Below are 19,613 nucleotides of genomic sequence, written 5' to 3' on the forward strand. Positions count from 1 at the left end.
TTTGTTTTGTTTTGTTTTGTTTTGTTTTGTTTTGTTTTGTTTTGTTTGAAGCTGATACCTCACTAACCTCACAAACTTTCCTAAAGCCCCTCAATCAGGTCTGATTATTATGTTTCACATATATTTCACACACACACACACACACACACACACACACACACATAATATACTCATTTTAATCAATATATCTGAATTCAGTCAATAATAGTATTACTATTTATTTCATTTATTTTTCTTAATTTTTTTACAAGGTCTTACTATGTAGCTGTGGCTGGGCTGGATCTCCCTGTGTAGACTAGGCTAGCCTCAAACTCACAGTGATCTACCTAGCTATCTCCAAACTGCTGAGATTAAAGGCATGCACCTCCACACCTAGTATTTTCTTAATTTTTTAAATGTTGTCTGCACTAGCTATTGGCTTCAAAGCTTGGCCTCGTTTTCTTTTCTCTTTATAACTGCATACTGCCAAAATATCTTGTGGAAGTAAAGAGAGGTAACAGCCATGTATAGCACATGTGTTATGCAGTATATGAACTAATGCTCAGAAAATGCCTGTAGTTATCCTTACTCTTTGAAGAAATTAGTAAATGCCCCCAAGCTGCTTTTGTTGTTTGAGTATTTATTAACTGCATTTATTCTTTAATCCACAAGACCTAGGACTTCCCACAGTCTGCCAGCTTCGTTCATCTTAAAACAAAACAAAAACCTAATTAGCAGATGTTGGCCATCTGTTTTTATATTAAGTACTTTAAAATAAAAAATGTATTTGCTTTCTGAGTACTTTGAAGTTTGAGTGGGGAAGCTGAGATTATAACTACAACATCTCTCTCTTCCTTTTCCCTCCAAACTCTCCAGTCTATCTCTGCTCTGTTCTCCTTCAGACTCATGGCCTTCTTTCATCAATTGTTAATGCATGCATAAGTGTCAACACATACATAGTGCGAAATATAACCTACTCAGTGTGTATAATGTTACTTGTATATATGTTTTCAAGGCTAACTGCTTGGTAGTGGACAGCCAGTTGGTGTGCTCTTCCCTAGAGAAGGGCACCTCTTCCACTCCCAACTTTATTCAGTTGCCTACAGTTCCTTGTAAAGGGCTGAGGCCTTGTGAACTTCTGTTCGCTTTGGCATATTCCTTGCTGTCATCCTACTTCAGCTCATGTTTGAGCAGTCACGTTGGTGAGAGATTTAATCGGTGCAGCTTCTGATATTACTCAGATTACTTCTGATATTACATAGTCCGACAGCAAACTCTCCTATGTTCTGGCTCTTACTTCTTGCCCATCCCCTTCCACAGTGTTCCCTGAGCCTTAAGTGTGAGAGTATTGTGTAACTGTACCCTTTGGGACTGGGCTCCACAACTCTGCCTTTTGATTGGTTTTAGTTTTCTATAACAGTCTCCGTCTGCTGCAAAGAGAAGTTTCCTTGATGAGAGGTGAAGACTAGATTTATTTGCAAGTATAAGGACAAGGATTTATAAATTATTGTTAGGGATTATGATGGTTTAATAAGTTAACAATTGTAGGTTCTCCTCCAATAACCATGACTTCAGTAATGAAGCACCCAGTAATTAGCTAGGTTTCTAATACCAGGCATGGTTTGCCTCTTGTTGAGTGGATTTTAAGTCCAATTAGAGAGCTGGTGGTTACAATCACGGTATGTGTACCACTACTCCATCCTTAGAGTTATCATGTCATGCTGGTCACTGATGAGGTTCATAGATGTCACAGCTAATTAGGACTGTTGGCTACCTCCCTCCTTTGTAACATTACATAATGCTTCAGGTAGCATGAAAGCTAGTCATCAGAGAAGGGACATGGAGATCAGTTCCTACTCAGGGGTCTCTGGGTCCTGTTTCTGAAGTGAATAGGGTCTAGACCTTCTACCTCTTGAGAGCACAAAAGGTAATAGCAATAAGCTGTATGTTTTGGGAGTCTTTTAGACAGCCCTGACCAACAGCTCAAGAGAGAGCTTGTCATGTCTGGTATTAGCACTTTTGCTAGGTGGTCTGCATCTCTTGGAGGAAGCATCATCAGCTCAGGTGAGAAAAGCTCATTAAAGCTATATATGTATATTTGTATACAGAATTATGTATATGTATATTACAGTTGGGGTTTTTAGGTAACCAGTTAATAGTATGGTTCCTTGTGGTTTTTTCAGACATCCTTATTTTTATTTTCCTCTTCCTTCCCTTTTCCCTATCAGATCTCTTACATACTGTTAGTCGGCTTTACCCTCATCCCACCTTTTTCTATATCTACCTTCCTTCCCTTCCTTCAGGGGCACCCCCCTTTCCCACTTTGAATTTTATAAACTTGGTTAAAGGCTTTGTTTTGGTCTTGAATTTTATAGCAGACTTCATGTAAAGCAAAAATAATTTTTTGCTGCTCAGGATTATAATCATTTGTAGCAAAGACAACTTTTCAGAAGCAAAGGCATTTTAATGAAGCAGGTACCCTCTGAAATCAGATTTGTTGGTTAGCCAGAAAAACCAGGGCATATTCTCTAGACGATATATTCTTTCTTCACAAAAACGGACTAGTCTTCAGAAAGTCACATTAATTCTCTGGTAGATGAACTTCGAGATACAGTTCTCTTGTACCTTTTTTCAACCTATGCCTTTAAATCAATCTCGCCATCATTGCTTTGGGAGCAAATAATGTAGGCTGAGAAAGGAAAATTATGATCATAATTAGCACTTACTTTAAAGTTGGAACTAAGTAAAGGAAAGCTGAATTTCTGTGTGTGTTTTTTTAACAAGAGATTTAGAACTTAAAAAGAGTGATATTGGTATCAGTCATCATCTCTGAAACTGAAGATGAATGTGGTGGCTCTAGGCTAAAGAAAAGATTGTTTCCCCTCCATTTAAGTCAAATATGTGAATGATTCTAATGTTCAGAAAGTGAGAGGAGGCAGAGGAGATATCTCAAGGGTTGAAGTGCTTAACAAACAAATATGAGTACTGGAAGTCATAGCTCCAGAAACCAGGTAGAAGCTGACAGGGCATGGGGCCGATTGGAATCGCAGCAGGCAAGTTAGCTACCTGAACTAAGCAACCGGAGGACTCTGGGTTTAATTGAGAGACCCTACCTCCATATAAAGAGTGAGAGCAATGGAGGGAGACACTGTACATCAATTTAAGGTCTCCACACTCAACATGCACACATATGCACACATATCACACACCACCAGACTGTCTTGACCTGCCAGCTACCCAAGTAATGACATGGAGACATTTTATTAATTGTGAGTGATTTAGGCCTTAGCTTACGCTTGTTCCCAACTTGCTCTTAAACTTAAAATTAACCCATGGGTACTACTCTACATTCTGCCTCACAGCTTGCCACTGCTACTCAGTCCTAGCACTTCGCAAATGCTTTGAGCCCAATTCTTTTCCAGAATCTCCTACTAGTTATTGGCTGTTCAGCTTGTCATTAAACCAATCAGAAAGGTAAAGTAGGTTTGGCCTAATGCTGCTAGTGTTATAATGTTAATTTTGGTCCCCAAAACTGCTTACAAGTGTGTACATATAAGAGACACCGAGGAATCCTGTCCCCAATTGTCTCCAACTGGTAAATAAAGATGCCAACAGTCAATGGCTGGGCAGGACAGTCAGAGGCAGGACTTTAGGATTCCTGGGCTTGGGGAGAGAGAAGGAGAAGAAAAAAAAAAAAAGGATTGTCATGAGAGGGGCTTAGGATGGACCAGCCATGTAAGAATTCCGATAAGTGGCCCAAGTGGCCAATTCCCCGGTTGGGTTTGGGGTAGCAGAGATGAGATGAAATATAGATTTTAAAGATGTTAACTCCAGAATACCGGAGAGGAGTGCTTGCTAGCCTCTGGAAGGATTAGAAGTACCCAGCTAGTCAAGGCGTGTTAAAATTAATTGGTGTGTGTGTTTCATTTGTAAATCCAAATAGCTCTTGGGCAGGTACACGCGTGTGACCCATGTGGAACACAGAGCAGTTAACAATTACCTGCTACCAAAAGGTACCTTGGGCAAGTGAGAAAGGACAGAGACGCATCTTTATACAGTGTAAACACACACATACACATATGTGTATGTTACAACATTTCATCCTTTACCATATAACAGGCACCATACAAGTATGTTCAAAATACAAATAAAAATGTTTTATTTTAAATTATATCAAGCTGGGCGGTGGTGGCGCACGCCTTTAATCCCAGCACTTGGGAGGCAGAGGCAGGCGGATTTCTGAGTTCGAGGCCAGCCTGGTCTACAGAGTGAGTTCCAGGACAGCCAGGGCTATACAGAGAAACTCTGTCTCGAAAAACCAAAAATAATAATAATAATAATAATAAATTATATCAAAATTTGATAGGAACACATTGGTTAATCGAAAATTCTTCATCTTCTTTATCATATCATCTGTCTACATATGTATGTATGCATGTATGTATAAGTATTGATGTATGTGTGTATCTCCCAAAAAAATTGAGAGGGAGAACGGTATGACCCATAACATAATTTTTTGTTTGTTTGTTTGTTTTTTAGGTTCTGACTTCTTTTTTTTTATTAGAAACTTTTTTAAATGTTAATCAAAGGCTTTATAAGTTTGGTAATGCTCAATTACAAGATGCCCATACAATCAGAAGTGTAACCCAATACCCAACCTAGATATACCAACTATCTTTGACTGGTGGAGACACTCGAACACCCGCCTCCATGTTCCCCACCCCCTCTCTCTCTTCTCCTAACTCCTCTCCTTCTCTTCCTCCTCCTCCTCTTACTCCTCTTCTTTCTCTCCTTACTCCTCCCACCTTAGCTCCTCCTACATATCACTCTTCCTGTTACAATAAAACTTTTCTCTCAAACTACAGTTAGAGCATAACTATACTAATTTGTATCAGTAAGGTACAAGATAGACTTAATACCCAGTCCAACATTTTGTTGACTAACCAGAAACTCTGTCATCTCTCCTAACTAAAAGACTTAGTTCTGAACCTGGCTTTTTTCTTGGCTTTAGAATGAATGTCAGCTGAAAACCATCCTCTCAAATCTTTTCTCTCAAAGTAAATAGCTGGGAATGGCTATGAGACTGTAAGTCTTCAACCCCGTCAGAAATCCAGAATGACTGAATTAACTGAAATTATGGGAAACACAAAGCATAGCTTCTAAAATTTATCCAATTTATAGAGACTGCTGAACACTTGAGAGGAAGAACAGTATGACCCACAACATAGTTTCTTATTGCAGTGCTCAAATCACTTTCTCCCTCTATGTTTCATATTGTAAAAGAAAATATAGTTATTGTCTTTATAATTTTCAGTATTCTCATAGGCTCAGAATATTTAGGGAACTGCTTTTGGGGGGAGTTATTTGTTGGTGTTTTGTTTTTTTGAGACAGTTTCTTTGTGTAGCCCTGGCTGTCCTGGAACTATCTCTGTAGATCAGGCTGGCCTCTAACTCAAGAGATTCACCTGCCTCTGCCTCCCAAGTGCTGGGATTAAAGGTGTGCACTGCCACACCCTCATGTTACCTAGACCAGTCTTTTTCACTCATGGAGAATGTTAAGGAAAATCTTTTGCAGTTAGTCATCATGTTTTGTTTTGTTTTTTTTAAAGTTCAGTTTCCTTTAATGACCCCCATCTCCCTTGAAGGGTAGGTGCAGGCAGCTAGGCGACTGGCAAGACATGTTCACTTGAAGATCTTGCCTTGATTGAAGGCTTTGCCCACGTGCTGGAAGGCCCCCTCCCAGGAAAAGTACTCTCGAACCAGGGTCTGGGTCTCCTCGCTACCAGGATCCAGTTTCCGCCGTGTATACGACTCACAGTCCACCTGCCAATCTGGACTCAGTGGAAAAGCAAGCTCTTGGCCTCGGAAGACCCAAATGCCAGAAATGGAGCTGCTGTTGTTGGTTCCAAAGAGGATAACACTAGCAAAGGCATTCTTCCTCAGTTTGTCCAATCGCTGGAACATTCCAGTGATGAGGTTGCAACTCATGAAGGTCTGGGTGAGCTCTTCAGGGAAGCGGTACTCAGCATACCACAGGGACCAGCCGTCTTTAAGTGCTCCCAAAAATATGGCAGTGCCACAGAGAGGGTGTCCTCATTGGAGTACTTACGTTTAAACTCACCCAACACAAATGTACTCTTGGGCAGGTGAGCGAAAGGGTCCTTGGCCTTGGGCTCAGCAGCCAATGAGCTCACACTCATCCATCTCTTCCTCAGGAGCTGGGGCAGCTGCCTTTTTTTTCCTCTTTCCGCTCAGCCTGAGGCTTCTGTTTCTCTTCTCGTGAACCCTTTTCTTTCCTTGGAGTATCCTGTTTAGGCTGGCTTTCTGCAAACTTCTTAGCATCAAACTGGGCCATCTTCTCACACAGCTTCACCTCCCCCAAGATAGCCCTGAACTGGGGCTGGTTAATGCAGGTAAGGAACCATCGGTTGGTATTGGGGAAGGCCTGGCGAAAAGAAGGCTCTAAGACCTGTTTATAGAGCCACAACAGGGTGCAGACAACTGTGATATCAGCCACTGTCACTCGCTCACCCACCAGAAAAGTCTGTGTCTTCAAGTGAGTGTCCAGCAGCCCCAGGATTCGCTTCACCTCCTCTTTTGCATTTTCAGTGGCCTGTTTGTTGTGGTGCATAATGCCCAAGGTGGGGAACACCCAGGTGCTAGCTAGAGGAACTATGTCGCTGTCAGCAAAGCTCACCCACTGCACCACCTGAACTGCTGCCTCCGGCGTTCTTCCCCGCAGCTCCTCATTGCTTACATAATAGGCGATGGCATTACTCTCAAACACACAGAATCCGTCATCACTCTCAAATGCTGGAACCTTCCCCGCAGGAAACTTTCGGAGAAATTCAGGGGTGCGGTTGGTTTGGCCAAAGTGGAAGTAGGGTGGTGCGGAGAGCACGCAGACCTGAGCCCCGCTGTACTGAGCAGCGATGAGGGCCTTGAAGGCCCTCCAGTTTTCAGGGTATGTGTACAGGGTCCCAGCCGCCATGGTGATTCCGCAGAGAAAGGGGCAGTCATCATGGTTTTGTTTTGATTATTTTAGTAAGAAAAATCTTTTTTATGAGGCAGCAGATTTTCTTCTTATATGCTATTATTATTACAGTCAGGATGTGTTTCCATAATACTAGGCCAAATCTGTTTCTTCTAAAATAAGCTGCCTCCATCTTCTTTCTATATAATGGCCTTTCAGACATATGAATGCACAATCCTGTTTAACATTACTTAGATCCCTCTCAAAGAAAGTGCCATTTATCCTTATAAAAATATTAAATGGTATGTTCTCTTCCATTTTCAGAAACTATTATTTGCTGTAATATCATTATAATTGTTTATTCCCAAAGCTACTATAGAGAGATTGATTTAAAACCATGATTAATCTGGCACATTTACCAAGTGCCTACCTCGTGAAAGGATTTGGTAGAGCAGTTGCCGAGCCTGGATAAAACAAGAACATTTGATAGGGCAGTTAGTTACAGATGCTGTCAGCTTTCTATCAGCTTTTACCTAACTGTGGCCTCTCCTGCTCCTTTCTCGCTGCTCTTTGATGCTAGTGTTGCCCTGCCTGCAGTTTTGCTTATTTACATTTGCCAGTTATTTTCAGTCTCTGATCTCTTGAGGCATTTCCTTATAATTAACAATAAAACAGAACTTGAGCTTAAAATTGAAAGGCCTATCTTCCATATACTTGAAACATTATTATTCTTTTTGCTTTAATAGAAAGCTTGCATAAATTATTAACAGGATTTTTTTTGCTTCCATCTTAACTTCATTACAATTTATACAACTTTATTGTTTTTTTCTGGCTGTGTTGTTGCTTGGCTTCAGACAGATACTACTTCAGATAGATACTTGCTCTCTTTTATTCTTTATTATTTTGGAAATTATTCCATCTAGTACCCTTTGTTTTTTTACTCCTAGATACTGATTCTCATAGTCGAACATATTCACTATTTCTTTTTTCCTAATATATTTTTATTCACCATTGTATAATGAGGAGACCCATCACACTTGACCCTGCATCCTCATAGTCAAATAAGATTTATACATATTGACAGCTTTTGCCTGAAGGTAGACTATAAAAAATTATGTCTTTCACAATATGAATATTATGGTCACTTAGAAAAATAGATTAAAAATGAAAACAACATAACCTTGAATATCTCCCTATGTCTGTCAACCTCAGTATCTTCTCCTATCCTGCCTATATAACAGCATTTTGAAATTAACTCATAGGTGCGGAAGTATATTGTTCTTTTAAAACATGAGCATTATTGTCATTAATTTTATTTCTCAGTGTCAGTTGATTATACATAGAGAATTATGTCTTAAGCATCAGGATAAATTATGTTTTGCAGTTTTACTATCCAATCCTTGAAAAATTAATAAAAAATTAATATATTCATTTCTGTTTAATAAACTGAGAAAATCGGGAGGTTTTCTTCCTACTATAATGTCTTATTTTAATGCCATTTACCTCTTATTTAAGTCGAGTTCTTGATCTTCAAAAGCAAACTCAGTTTTCATTGGTTAAAAGTTAAGTCAGAGCCGGGCGGTGGTGGCGCACGCCTTTAATCCCAGCACTCGGGAGGCAGAGGCAGGCGGATTTCTGAGTTCGAGGCCAGCCTGGTCTACAGAGTGAGTTCCAGGACAGCCCGGGCTATACAGAGAAACCCTGTCTCGAAAAAAAAACCAAAAAAAAAAAAAAAAAGTTAAGTCAGAGACCAATGAGATGGCATAGCAGGTAAGAGTGTCTGTCACCAAGCCACACACAAGGAACAGGAAGACGGAGAAGGACAGGACCCAGATGGTGGGCCCAGCTGTGATGCTAGACAAGATGACATTTCCAAACTGAGAAGCAACCATTTTATCAATCTTCTAGCCACAAGGTGGAAAGTAGCATTGAACATTTTCTTTAAAGCAAGATAAATTACAGTAAGAATTTGGGACAAAATCTCTTGTAATTTACTTCTGCAAACTAATTTTTCATGTGGACCATTGGTGATTATGTGATCACACAGGCTTTTTGTTGTTGTTTGTTTGTTTGTTTGTTTGTTTTGTTCATTTGTATGGTGGTTTTATTTATTTACTTTTTACAAAATAGGAAAAAGTTTCCAGAATACTATGAAAGGAATACGGAAAAATCACTGGAAAGTATGCTTCTTTGAAATCATTAGTTAGCCAAGACAGTCTACCTACAAATATTAGTCCCATGATCAAATGTGTGTCACTGATGCTTTGTTTCAAAACACTTTTCAAAATTCTGTATAGCCAGCATGCTATAAATGATATAAGATTGGTAAAATTACTAGTGTTTCCTTGAATCAGCACAAAATTATGTTTTGTTGATATTAACTTGAACTACAGTCTACATGGTAGGGTGTTATTCCTACCACATAACAGAATAATTTGCTGTAATTTTCCTTAAATCAAAATGAAAAGGACTGATAAGATCTGTTTAAAGTACTTAGTTCAGTACAACCCTTCTTCCATGTTTGCCTCCCTAGTTTAACTTTAAAATCCACTTTACAGTGGATTTGGTTTTTTTTTTACTGTGGGTTCTTCCTTCAGTGAACATACAAGTACTTTTTGTACATCTAACTGAAGACCTGCAAATGTCCCTATATTGGTAGGCAGAACCTCCCACAGTCACTTTCCAAGGTTTTATTTTCATAGATTCTCCTTGGGAGGTTGCTTCTGAGATCCAACAACCCCAGTGATGCAAGCAGGAAAACGTGCCTTGCCATTTAGACTTTTCACATATACTCTATAAATGGATTTAAATCTCAACCTCAGACCACCTCTGAACTTTCAAGAACGAAGTGCCTGGCATCCTAAAATTGTACTTTGTCATACTATTAGATAAATGACAACTAACCTTTCTGAGAAACATAGATGTTCTGGTTACTATTCCTAGTGTTTTTATACATTCTATCATTCAATGTGGTAACAGCTCTTTTATCCTTACTTTACAGATGGAAAACTGAGGCAAAAGAGGTTTATGAACTTGTCTAAGGTTTAACATTTAGCAAGTAACAGCACCAGGATTTAAGCTCAGGCAGTCTCAATCCATCTGGCATCAATAGTGTTCTGCCCCCTTCCTTTATCAAGTAGTTCATTAAGGTGACTGGATATCCAGCTTCAAAGACATGGGAGATTTGGGAAATACATTCAATTACTATAAAAAGTATCTTTGTATTCAAAAACTTTTTACTCAAGTGACCTTAAGCAAAGGAGGAATTCTGGGGACATTATAGTGTTACCACATGGAACTCAAGAGAAAGAATGGGGTCTAGGCTATAGACAGACTAAGCCAACCCTGGAAAATGAGAAGCCAGGCTTACTTCTTGGATGTCTGTGTCAGATGTCTATGAAGAACAAACAGAAAGTAAACACTACTCTCTTCCAAGAAAGATGTTCTCAGAAAAAGAGAGTGTGAGCTGGATATAAAGTACCTCTTCTCCCCAGAACTCAGCTACACACCAGGAGGGGCCTGGTACACTTACTTGTCTTCTTTGCTAAAAGGAATATGCTTATCCTCAATCCCCAGTATTCATCTTGTCCCTTTACTCTTACACAGTAGCTCATATCGCCTTCCTTCTTTTTTTTCTATCCTTTCTTTTCCCAATAAGGTCCTGTTGGCTCTTCATAGTCCTTGGGGTTTCCTCCTTCCACTTCTTATTTGATAGACCCCATATTTTCAAGCTTGAGGGAACCTCCAGAATCTTCTTATCCTTTTACCTAATCATTTCTGCCACGCCCTTCACTCTAGCCAGGCCATAGTCCATTCTGACCTGGTAACACCATAAGTTTAGTTGTTCTTCCAAGGCTCTTGCCAGTGCATTTCCTTTGGTTTATAAAGCCCTTTCCCATTCCTTTCTGTCAAAGTCTAGCCCATTTTTCAAGACTCCAAGACACTTGCTTTAAAGACTCTTTATTCATTTGTTGTTTGGGTTTGTTTTTTGAGACAGTATCTCGCTATGCAGCCCAAGCTGGCCTCAAACTGAACAATGAACGTCCTGCTTCAGTTTCATGAATCCCAATATAATGGGCATGAACCACCACACCTGACTTTCTCTAAAGTCTGTTTTTTTTGATAATAAATTTTTTTATTGGATATTTTATTTACATTTCATATGTTGTCCCCTTACCCCATCCCCCACCCACCCAGGAACTCCCTATCCCCTTACTCCTCCTCCTTCTTCTCTGTGGATGTAACCCCTACCTACCCCCCCACTCCCACTTTCCCACCCTCAAAATTCCCACCCCCTGGGGCGTCCAGGCTTCATGAGGTCAAGGATCTCATCTTCCACCTATGCCCAGCAGGGCCCTCCACTCTTACGTATTCATCTGAAGCCCCGGATCCCTCCCTAAGTGCTCCCAGGCTGGTGGTTTAGACCCTGGGAGCTGTGGTTGGTCGGTATTGTTGCTCTCCTCACGGTGCCACAAACCCTTTCAGCTCCTTCAGTTCTCACTCTAACTCCTCCATTGAGAACCTCATGATCAGTTCAATGGCTAGTTGTGAGCATCTGCCTCTGAATATGTCAGACTCTTGAAGGCCTCTGAGGAGACATCCATATCAGGCCCTTATCAGCATGCACTTCCTGACTTCCACATCAGCATCTGACTTTGGTGACTGAACATGGGATGGATACTCAGGTGGAAAGGTCTTCAAATGGCCCCTCCTTCAGTTTCTGTCCCTCACTTTGTCTCCATATTTGCTCCCTTGAGTATTTTGTTGCTCCTTCTAAGAAGAACTGAATCACCTCCACTTGGTCATCCTTTTTTATGAGCTTCATGTGGCCTGTGAGTTGCATCTTGGGCATTTCAAGGTTCTGGGCTAATATCCGATAATCAGTGAGAGAATACCATGTGTGTTCTTTTGTGATTGGCTTACTTCACTCAGGATGATAATTTCTAGTTCCATCCATTTACCTAGGAACCTCTCGAATTCATTGTTTTTAATAGCTGAGTAATACTCCATTGTGTAAATATACCACATTTCTTGAATCCATTCCTCAGTTGAAGGACATCTGGGTTCTTTCCAGCTCCTGGCTATTATAAATAAGGCTGCTATGAACATAGTTGAGCATATGTCCTTGTTATATGTTCGAGCATCTTCTGGGTATATGCCTAGGAATGGTATAGCTGGATCCTCAGGTAATGCTATCTCCAATTTTCTGAGGAACCGCCAGACTGATTTCCAAAGTGGTTGCACCATCTTGCAGTCCCACCAACAACGGAGGAGTGTTCCTCTTTCTCTAAAGTCTCTAAAGTCTTATGTGATCCTGTCAACACATAGAGTGACTATACTTGTATGCCCAGGAATTCCAGGACATGTAACTTTAAGTACATGAGATATTTGTGGGCAAACCAAAGTACTTCAGACATCCTACAGCACCCCACTGTCTCCTCTACTGTATTGTTTGAACAAAAAGCCCTGTGGAAGTGCCAGGAGCTACTACTTAGCATTGTACAATGTTCTTTTTCTATGTTAATATTTACACCCTTAATTGTAGAGACCCAATTGAATCCCACTTCACACAGAACACATTATTATGCTCACAATAATGTAAGCCAATAACATTTTTAAATAGTTTTCAGTTAGCACTTTCTTTCTTTCCTTCTTTCTTTCTTTCTTTCTTTCTCTCTTTCTTTCTGTGTTAACATATTTGTGTTTATCATTCCAGCCCAGATGACTTACTCAATGCCTTGAATGAGGGTATCAGCCGTGCTGATGTCATCATCACATCAGGAGGTGTGTCCATGGGGGAAAAGGTATGGAAAAATAGGCTCATGGAACTTAGTCACTTTATGAGTTTACCTTTGATCCACTATTGTGGTTTGGTAGTGTTTTGATTTGATTTCTGCTTCTACAGTAGAACACTCTGACCCAAAGCAACACAGAGATAGAAAGAATTTGTTGCCTTACACCTCCAGGTCCATCATTCAAGGGAGTGAGTGCAGGAACTCAAGCAGGAACTATTAAGGAATGCTGCTTGCTGGCTCAATTGCAGGCTCATACTGAGCTAGCTTCTTTATCTAACCCAGGACCACCTATCAAGAGAATAGTATCGCCTCTTGGTTGGGCCCTCTTACATCAATTAATAATTAAGACCATCCCTCACAGAAATACCCACAGACCAGCCTGGGACAGACAATTGAGACTCCTTTTTCAGGTAATTCCAGGCTATGTCAAGTAACTGTTAACACTGACCATTAACAATAATACTAGGTAGGCATCTAGTGTTCATTATCAGAATCCCACAAAGCCAAAAGCATGACAGCTTCAGGAAGTGCTGGTCTTTCTAAAAGAGATACTGTGGAATTAATCAGGATGTTTGTATCAGGAGCATCCTGGAAAATCTCATAAACTAGAGTGCTTTTTGCTCATACCTTGGAGACATGTTTTTCACTTACTTTTACATTGAGACTTCCTTTATATGTTATATTTATGCCCAAGATAAAGATCCACCTTTCTTCAATTCGAACATGACCTTACAGAGGTATCCATCTTACCCACCATATTCTTCAGCCTCTGCATCCAACAAGAAGAACCAAAGGAAGAAGTTCCTTTCGCCTTCTCTAAATGATTGATAATTGCAATGAAAAAGTATACACATATATATGACTTTATATTACTAAGTATTTTATACATCGTATATCTTAATCTTACATAAATCTCAGTTTAAGCATTATACTATCACTAAGTTTGTATGTCTTAATGAAATGTTAGCTTATGATTATTAGACTTATTGAATAATGTTATTAAGGTAAAATATTCCTTGCTATAATCAAGTTTATGGTTTATCTCAAAAGTATTTTAGAAATGTTATACCTATTCCTAAATTTTCTCATATCTCATAATAATGACTTAAATTTTAAAATTATGATGTCATCATAACAGTTTTATAATAAATTCATATTTTCTTCTTTTTTCTGAGTCAAGGTTTCCTATAGCCCAGGCTAGCCTTGTACTTGGTATATAGCTCATGATGATCCTGAACTTTTGGTCCTTCTGCTTCCAGCTCTAGAGTGAGATACAGTTGTGCTACCATGCTTGGTTTTTAAATTAATATTTTCTAGGAGCTAGAGTATATAAAATATATAATTGTATATATGATCTTGGACCCTGCCCCCTACAGTTATGAAATGGTCTAAACTTACAACCTAACCCTGGTCCATGAATTCTTTTGTCTCTGAAAACAAATTCAGTAACCTGAACAGAAAATACCTGCATTTTCATTCACAACTTTGATTTCAGACTCTTTTTGAGAACAGAATTTTAGCTTCCAAAACCCACAAAAGAATCTTAATCTAAGACTATTATTTCAAATTATAGCTTGAAGGAAAGTGTTAATAATGTGGATAAGTATTCATGCTACACATAATTAGCTGTGTTAAGTCTTTCCTCGAAGTCTCCCAAAAGCCTTTAGCACCAGGTATTTCAGACATCTCATGAAATCCAAAGACTACATTTGGAATCTGTACTGTGGGAGCGCTATAAGAAATGATTTGCAGCATGTTTTCGTTATCAGGTTGCTCTTAATATCACAAGAGCATACCCTAAATTCAGGACTGTTTAATGTTAAATGTATTTTCAGGGATTGTCTTATACAGAATTTATCTTAGTTTCTAAGGAGCTAATTGTGGGATCTGCTGGGAAATCTAATGTTTGTCTCTCCTTATACCTCTACAGAGGCAAAACCTTATGTACACACAGGCATGGCAGTTATGTTGGAAATGTTGTAAGCATAAGATGAATGCATCTGAATCTAATCTATTAGTGCTAACAAAGATATCGTCTGTCTTAGAGTTTTATTTAGAAGTAAACAAAGCTAATATAATTAGGCACGCTGGTTTTCTTTATTCTACTATCTCTGTTTCAAGATTCTTACACTAGAACTTTAATTCACTGGGAAAGAGATTTTAAGTAAGATAAGGATATCTCAGACTATTCCCAAGACCTCAGGACTTGATCTTTATCCTTATTGCCTAGAGATTTACTAGAATTGCTAGGGTCAGAGCTTGGGCCTCGGCAAACCTAACAATCAAGGTCTAGTCACTTTCTTCAGTAGGCTAGTTTAAACAAGCAATGATGAAAAGCAGAAAACGGAAATTTCAACCTTGATCACACTGAGAATAGTAAATAGGTCCAGTGACCTCCTAACTGCAAATCTATCTTCAGGATTCTAACATGAAGTTCAAGTTTAAACGCAAAGCAACATGTATGTACAACTAAACAGTCCTGGTCAAGGTATGGCCCCACCCATCACTGACCTATTATTAATTTAGTTCCAGGCTCTCCTGCAGGGTGGTCTGGTAAGTTGTCAGAACTGTGTGAAATCTCTTTTGGAGAGACAACTTCATAAGTTTGACCAACCAGGTATGATGGCATATACTTCTAGTTCTAGGATTTTTAGGGTAAAGCAGGAAATCTGTGACCCTGAGACTAGACTGAGGAGTCTTGGTGAATGTTTCCTCTGGTAGTAAAATTACAAAAGTTTTATCTGTCAAATCTCTAGATAGTTCATGCAAGTCAAACAATGTTAATCACTTTTTATCACATTCATAAAATATCTGATATAAACAATATAAGAGAGAAAGACTTTATTATAGCTGTGGTTATCAAAGGTTTCAGTCCATCGTGGCCAAGAGGGCCTTATGGAACAGAACAGCTCACATCTGGGTGGTCAGGAAGCAGAGCGAGGCCTGCACATGGTGGAGTCTTCTTGCTTTTCCCTTTTATTCTCCCCACCCCAGCCCCTTTGGTTTTTCAAGACAGGGTTTCTCTGTGTAGCCCTGGCTGTTCTGGAACTCACTCTGTAGACCAGGCTGGCCTTGAACTCAGAAATCCTCCTGTCTCTGCCTCCCAAGTGCTGGGATTAAAGGCGTGTGCCACCACTGCCTGGCTCCCTTTTATTCTTTCTGATGGTATACAATGTAAAAACCCAATTTTCTCACTTAGTGAATCCTTCCAGAGGTGTGCTTGACTAATCTCCTAGGCATTCATCAGTCCAATCAAATTGATGTAAGGCTTAACAGTCAGTTTCTTATATGTGTGTTAATACCAGTTTATTGTAGGAATCTAACCTAGGGCCAAGTGGCTATCTCTGTTCAGACATGGCAGCTCCACCCATGAAACTTTTAAAAGAACAGCATATCAAACAAGTCTAGCTATTTCCACTGTCTCTTCTTTTTTTTTTATTGGATATTTTATTTACATTTCAGATGTTATCCCCTTAATTCCATTCCCCACCCCCGCCCAGGAACCCCCATCCCATCCCCACTCCTCCTGCTTCTATGAGGATATGCCGGCACCTTCTCCACACTCCCACCTCCCCACCCTCGAATTCCCCCACACTCGGCGTCCAGCCTTCATGGGACCAAGGATCTCCTCTCCCACCTATGCCCAACAAGGCCATCCTCCTCTACATATACAGCTGGAGCCGTGGGTCCCTCCCTATGTGCTCCCAGGCTGGTGGTTTAGACCCTGGGAGCTGTGGTTGGTTGATATTGTTGCTCTCCTCTTGGGGTCACAAACCCTTTCAGCTCCTTCAGTCTTCACTCTAACTCCTCCATTGGGAACCCCTTGATCAGTTCAATAGTTAGCTGTGAGCATCAGCCTCTGTATATTTCAGGCTCTGGTAGACCTCTAAGGAGACAGCTATATCAGGCTCCTGTCAACAAGCACTTCCTGGCATCCATATCAGTGTCTACCTTTGGTGACTGCACAAGGGATGAATACTCAGGTAGAGCAGTCTCCCGATGATTGTTTTGATGTGTTCTTGGATTCGGTTTGAAAGGATTTTATTGAGTATTTTTGCATCAATATTCATAAGGGAGATTGGTCTGAAGTTCTCTTTCTTTGTTGGGTCTTTGTGAGGTTTAGGTATGAGCATGATTGTGGCTTCATAGAACGAATTGGGTAGTGTTCCTTCTGTTTCTATTTTGTGGAATAGTTTGAAGAGAATTGGTATTAGGTCTTCTTGGAAGGTCTGATAGAATTCTGCACTAAAACCATCTGGTCCTGGGCTTTTTTTGATGGGGAGACTGTTTTTTTGTTTTTTGTTTGTTTGTTTGTTTGTTTGTTTTTGGGTTTTCGAGACAGGTTTTCTCTGTGTAGCCCTGGCTGTCCTGGAACTCACTCTGTAGACCAGGCTGGCCTCGAACTCAGAAATCCGCCTGCCTCTGCCTCCTAAGTGCTGGAATTAAAAGCGTGCACCACCACTGCCCGGCTGGTGGGGAGACTGTTAATGACTGCTATTTCTTTATGGGTTATGGGATGTTTAGATGGTTTTATCTACTTCTGACTTAACTTTGGTACCTGGTATCTGTCTTAAAAAATTGTCCATTTCATCCAGATTTTCCAGTTTTGTTGAATATAGGTTTTTGTAGTAGGATCTGATGATTTTTTTTTAATTTCCTCAGTTTCTGTTGTTATGTCTCCATTTTCAGTTCTGATTTTATTAATTTGGACACTGTCTCTGTGCCCTCTGGTTAGTCTGGCTAAGGTTTTATCTATCTTGTTGATTTTCTCAAAGAACCAGCTCCTGGTTTTGTTGATTCTTTGTAACGTTCTTTTCGTTTCCACTTGGTTGATTTCAGCCCTGAGTTTGATTATTTCCTGCAGTCTACTCCTCTTGGGTGTATTTACTTCTTGTTCTAGAGCTTTCAGGTGTGTTTTCAAGTTGCTAGTATATGCTCTCTCCAGTTTCTTTTTGTAGATATTTAGAGCTATAAGGTTTTCCCCTTAGCACTGCTTTCCTTGTGTCCCCACAAGTTTTGGTATAATGTGTCTTCATTTTCATTAAAGTTGTCTTCTAACCCGTACATATGCTTCTTAGCATGCTCACACACTCATACCCATGTGCCTTCTCCTTGTCCTCTCCCTCTCTTCTCCATAACTCTCTTAAATGGTGGAGAGCAATTGAGGGCTATGCCCTGTGCGCATGTGCGCTCACACACAGAGACACACCCCACAAGTAAGTTCATTAAAATTGAGTTAACTAAAATTTAATTATACTTAAGGCTTTGTTTAGGCATGGTTTTTATAAAACAAGGCAAATGAAGGTCACTTCTCCTGTTTTGAGCTCTCCATAGCATATAAAAATAAGCAAATTGCATTATTAAAAATTTGTTCACTTAAAACTATAGTTAGAAATCAATGGTTTAGTACTATATATTACATAAAAATTAAGTATCTGACAATTATTCACTAGTTAACTTTCTATCACTTCTATCTATTAGCTTATTTAGTTACCTAAAAATTACTTTCAAAATGATATAATTTACTCTCTTTCCTCAACATTTTCCTTGCCTGTATCCCTCTTACTCTGCAGTGCTTAGCTAAATAAATCGCTACTTCTTCTACAATGGCCTTTTCTAATTCTCTAGCCCACCTTCCTAGTGCCTCTCCTAGTGCTTGGTTGTTTCCATTGTAGTATGTACCACAAATGGCATTTATTTTGTTAATCTATTTGTGGAGGGTTGTTGTCATCTAGTAAAAGCATATAATATCCTTGTTCAAGGTCATGCCTGACCATTTTATCCTTGGCACGCAGAATTCTTGATACTTAATAAGCTTTTGGAAACATTTGCTGAGATAGTAGTATCTGCCTCTAATTCCATAGGGGTAATGCTATGTGAGGGTCTGAAGGAGGATCTTGAATTCAAAGCCAGCCTCAGCTACGTAAATAGATAACAAGACCTTTTCACAAAAAGAAGGAGAAGGAGAAGGAGAAGACGACGACAAAGAGGAGACGGAGGAGGAGGAAGAGGAAGAGGAGGAAGAAGAGGAGGAGGAGGAGGAAGAGGGGAAGGAAGGAAGGAAGGAAGGAAGGAAGGAAGGAAGGAAGGAAGGAAGGGAAAGAAGGAATCACAAATCCCCAAGATGGTGTCGGGGCAGGAGGTATGACACAAAAGATCAAGAAACTAAGAATAAAACACTGAGAAGTTAATGAAAAAAAAAAAACAATTTTTTCATAATTCTTAGGAATCCAAGGTTAGCTGGACATGGTGGTTTCAAGCCAGCTTGGTCTATATAGCAAGTTCAGCCAGGGCTGCTGGTGAGATCCTGTCTCAAAAAAGAAAGGAAAGAAGAAAGAAGAGAATTCAAAGTTTTTTTTTATGGAGGATGGTTATCTTAAAAATACCTCAGTTCTTTAGCTTAAACTCTTGAAGAAGGGCAATGCTTCAGCTGGTCACTAAAAGAAAACTAATTTTTTTGTTTTCATTACCCAGGACTTTCTAGCAAAATGACTTAAAATTGAAAGAAGACATTTTCATGAACAAGCCTCAGAAGTGAAACCGATTTTTATATTACTCACATGAATCTCTAAAAGCTGTTACATATTTCCAAAAAAGTAACAAAAATAAGAACTTTAGAAACTGAAATCTGCCGGGCGGTGGTGGCACACGCCTTTAATCCCAGCACTTGGGAGGCAGAGGCAGGTGGTTTCTGAGTTCGAGGCCAGCCTGGTTTACAGAGTGAGTTCCAGGACAGCCAGGGCTACACAGAAAAACCCTGTCTCGAAAAAAAAAAAAGAAAGAAAGGGAAAGGAAAGGGAAAAGGGAAAAGGAAAAAAGGAAAGAAAGAAAGAAAGAAAGAAAGAAAGAAAGAAAGAAAGAAAGAA

At 39.8% G+C, this 19,613-nt stretch overlaps 1 protein-coding gene and 1 pseudogene across 2 annotated transcripts in view; one reads left to right on the top strand and one right to left on the bottom strand.

Annotated features, from left to right (window-relative positions):
• Gphn (gephyrin) overlaps positions 1-19,613 on the top strand; it is a 442,000-nt gene that overhangs the window by 403,146 nt on the left and 19,241 nt on the right. The window contains exon 18 of the mRNA XM_028788870.1: positions 12,669-12,756. Coding sequence (XP_028644703.1) covers positions 12,669-12,756 — 88 coding nt within the window. The remainder of the gene's footprint in view (positions 1-12,668; positions 12,757-19,613) is intronic.
• Positions 5,585-6,979, bottom strand: LOC114640012 (annotated as a pseudogene). Its single transcript, XR_003714094.1, has one exon. The product of XR_003714094.1 is annotated as an elongation factor 1-gamma pseudogene (transcript).

This window comes from Grammomys surdaster, unplaced genomic scaffold (genome assembly GCF_004785775.1).
Source record: "Grammomys surdaster isolate TR1022 unplaced genomic scaffold, NIH_TR_1.0 127, whole genome shotgun sequence".
In the NCBI taxonomy this organism is placed as follows: domain Eukaryota; kingdom Metazoa; phylum Chordata; class Mammalia; order Rodentia; family Muridae; genus Grammomys; species Grammomys surdaster.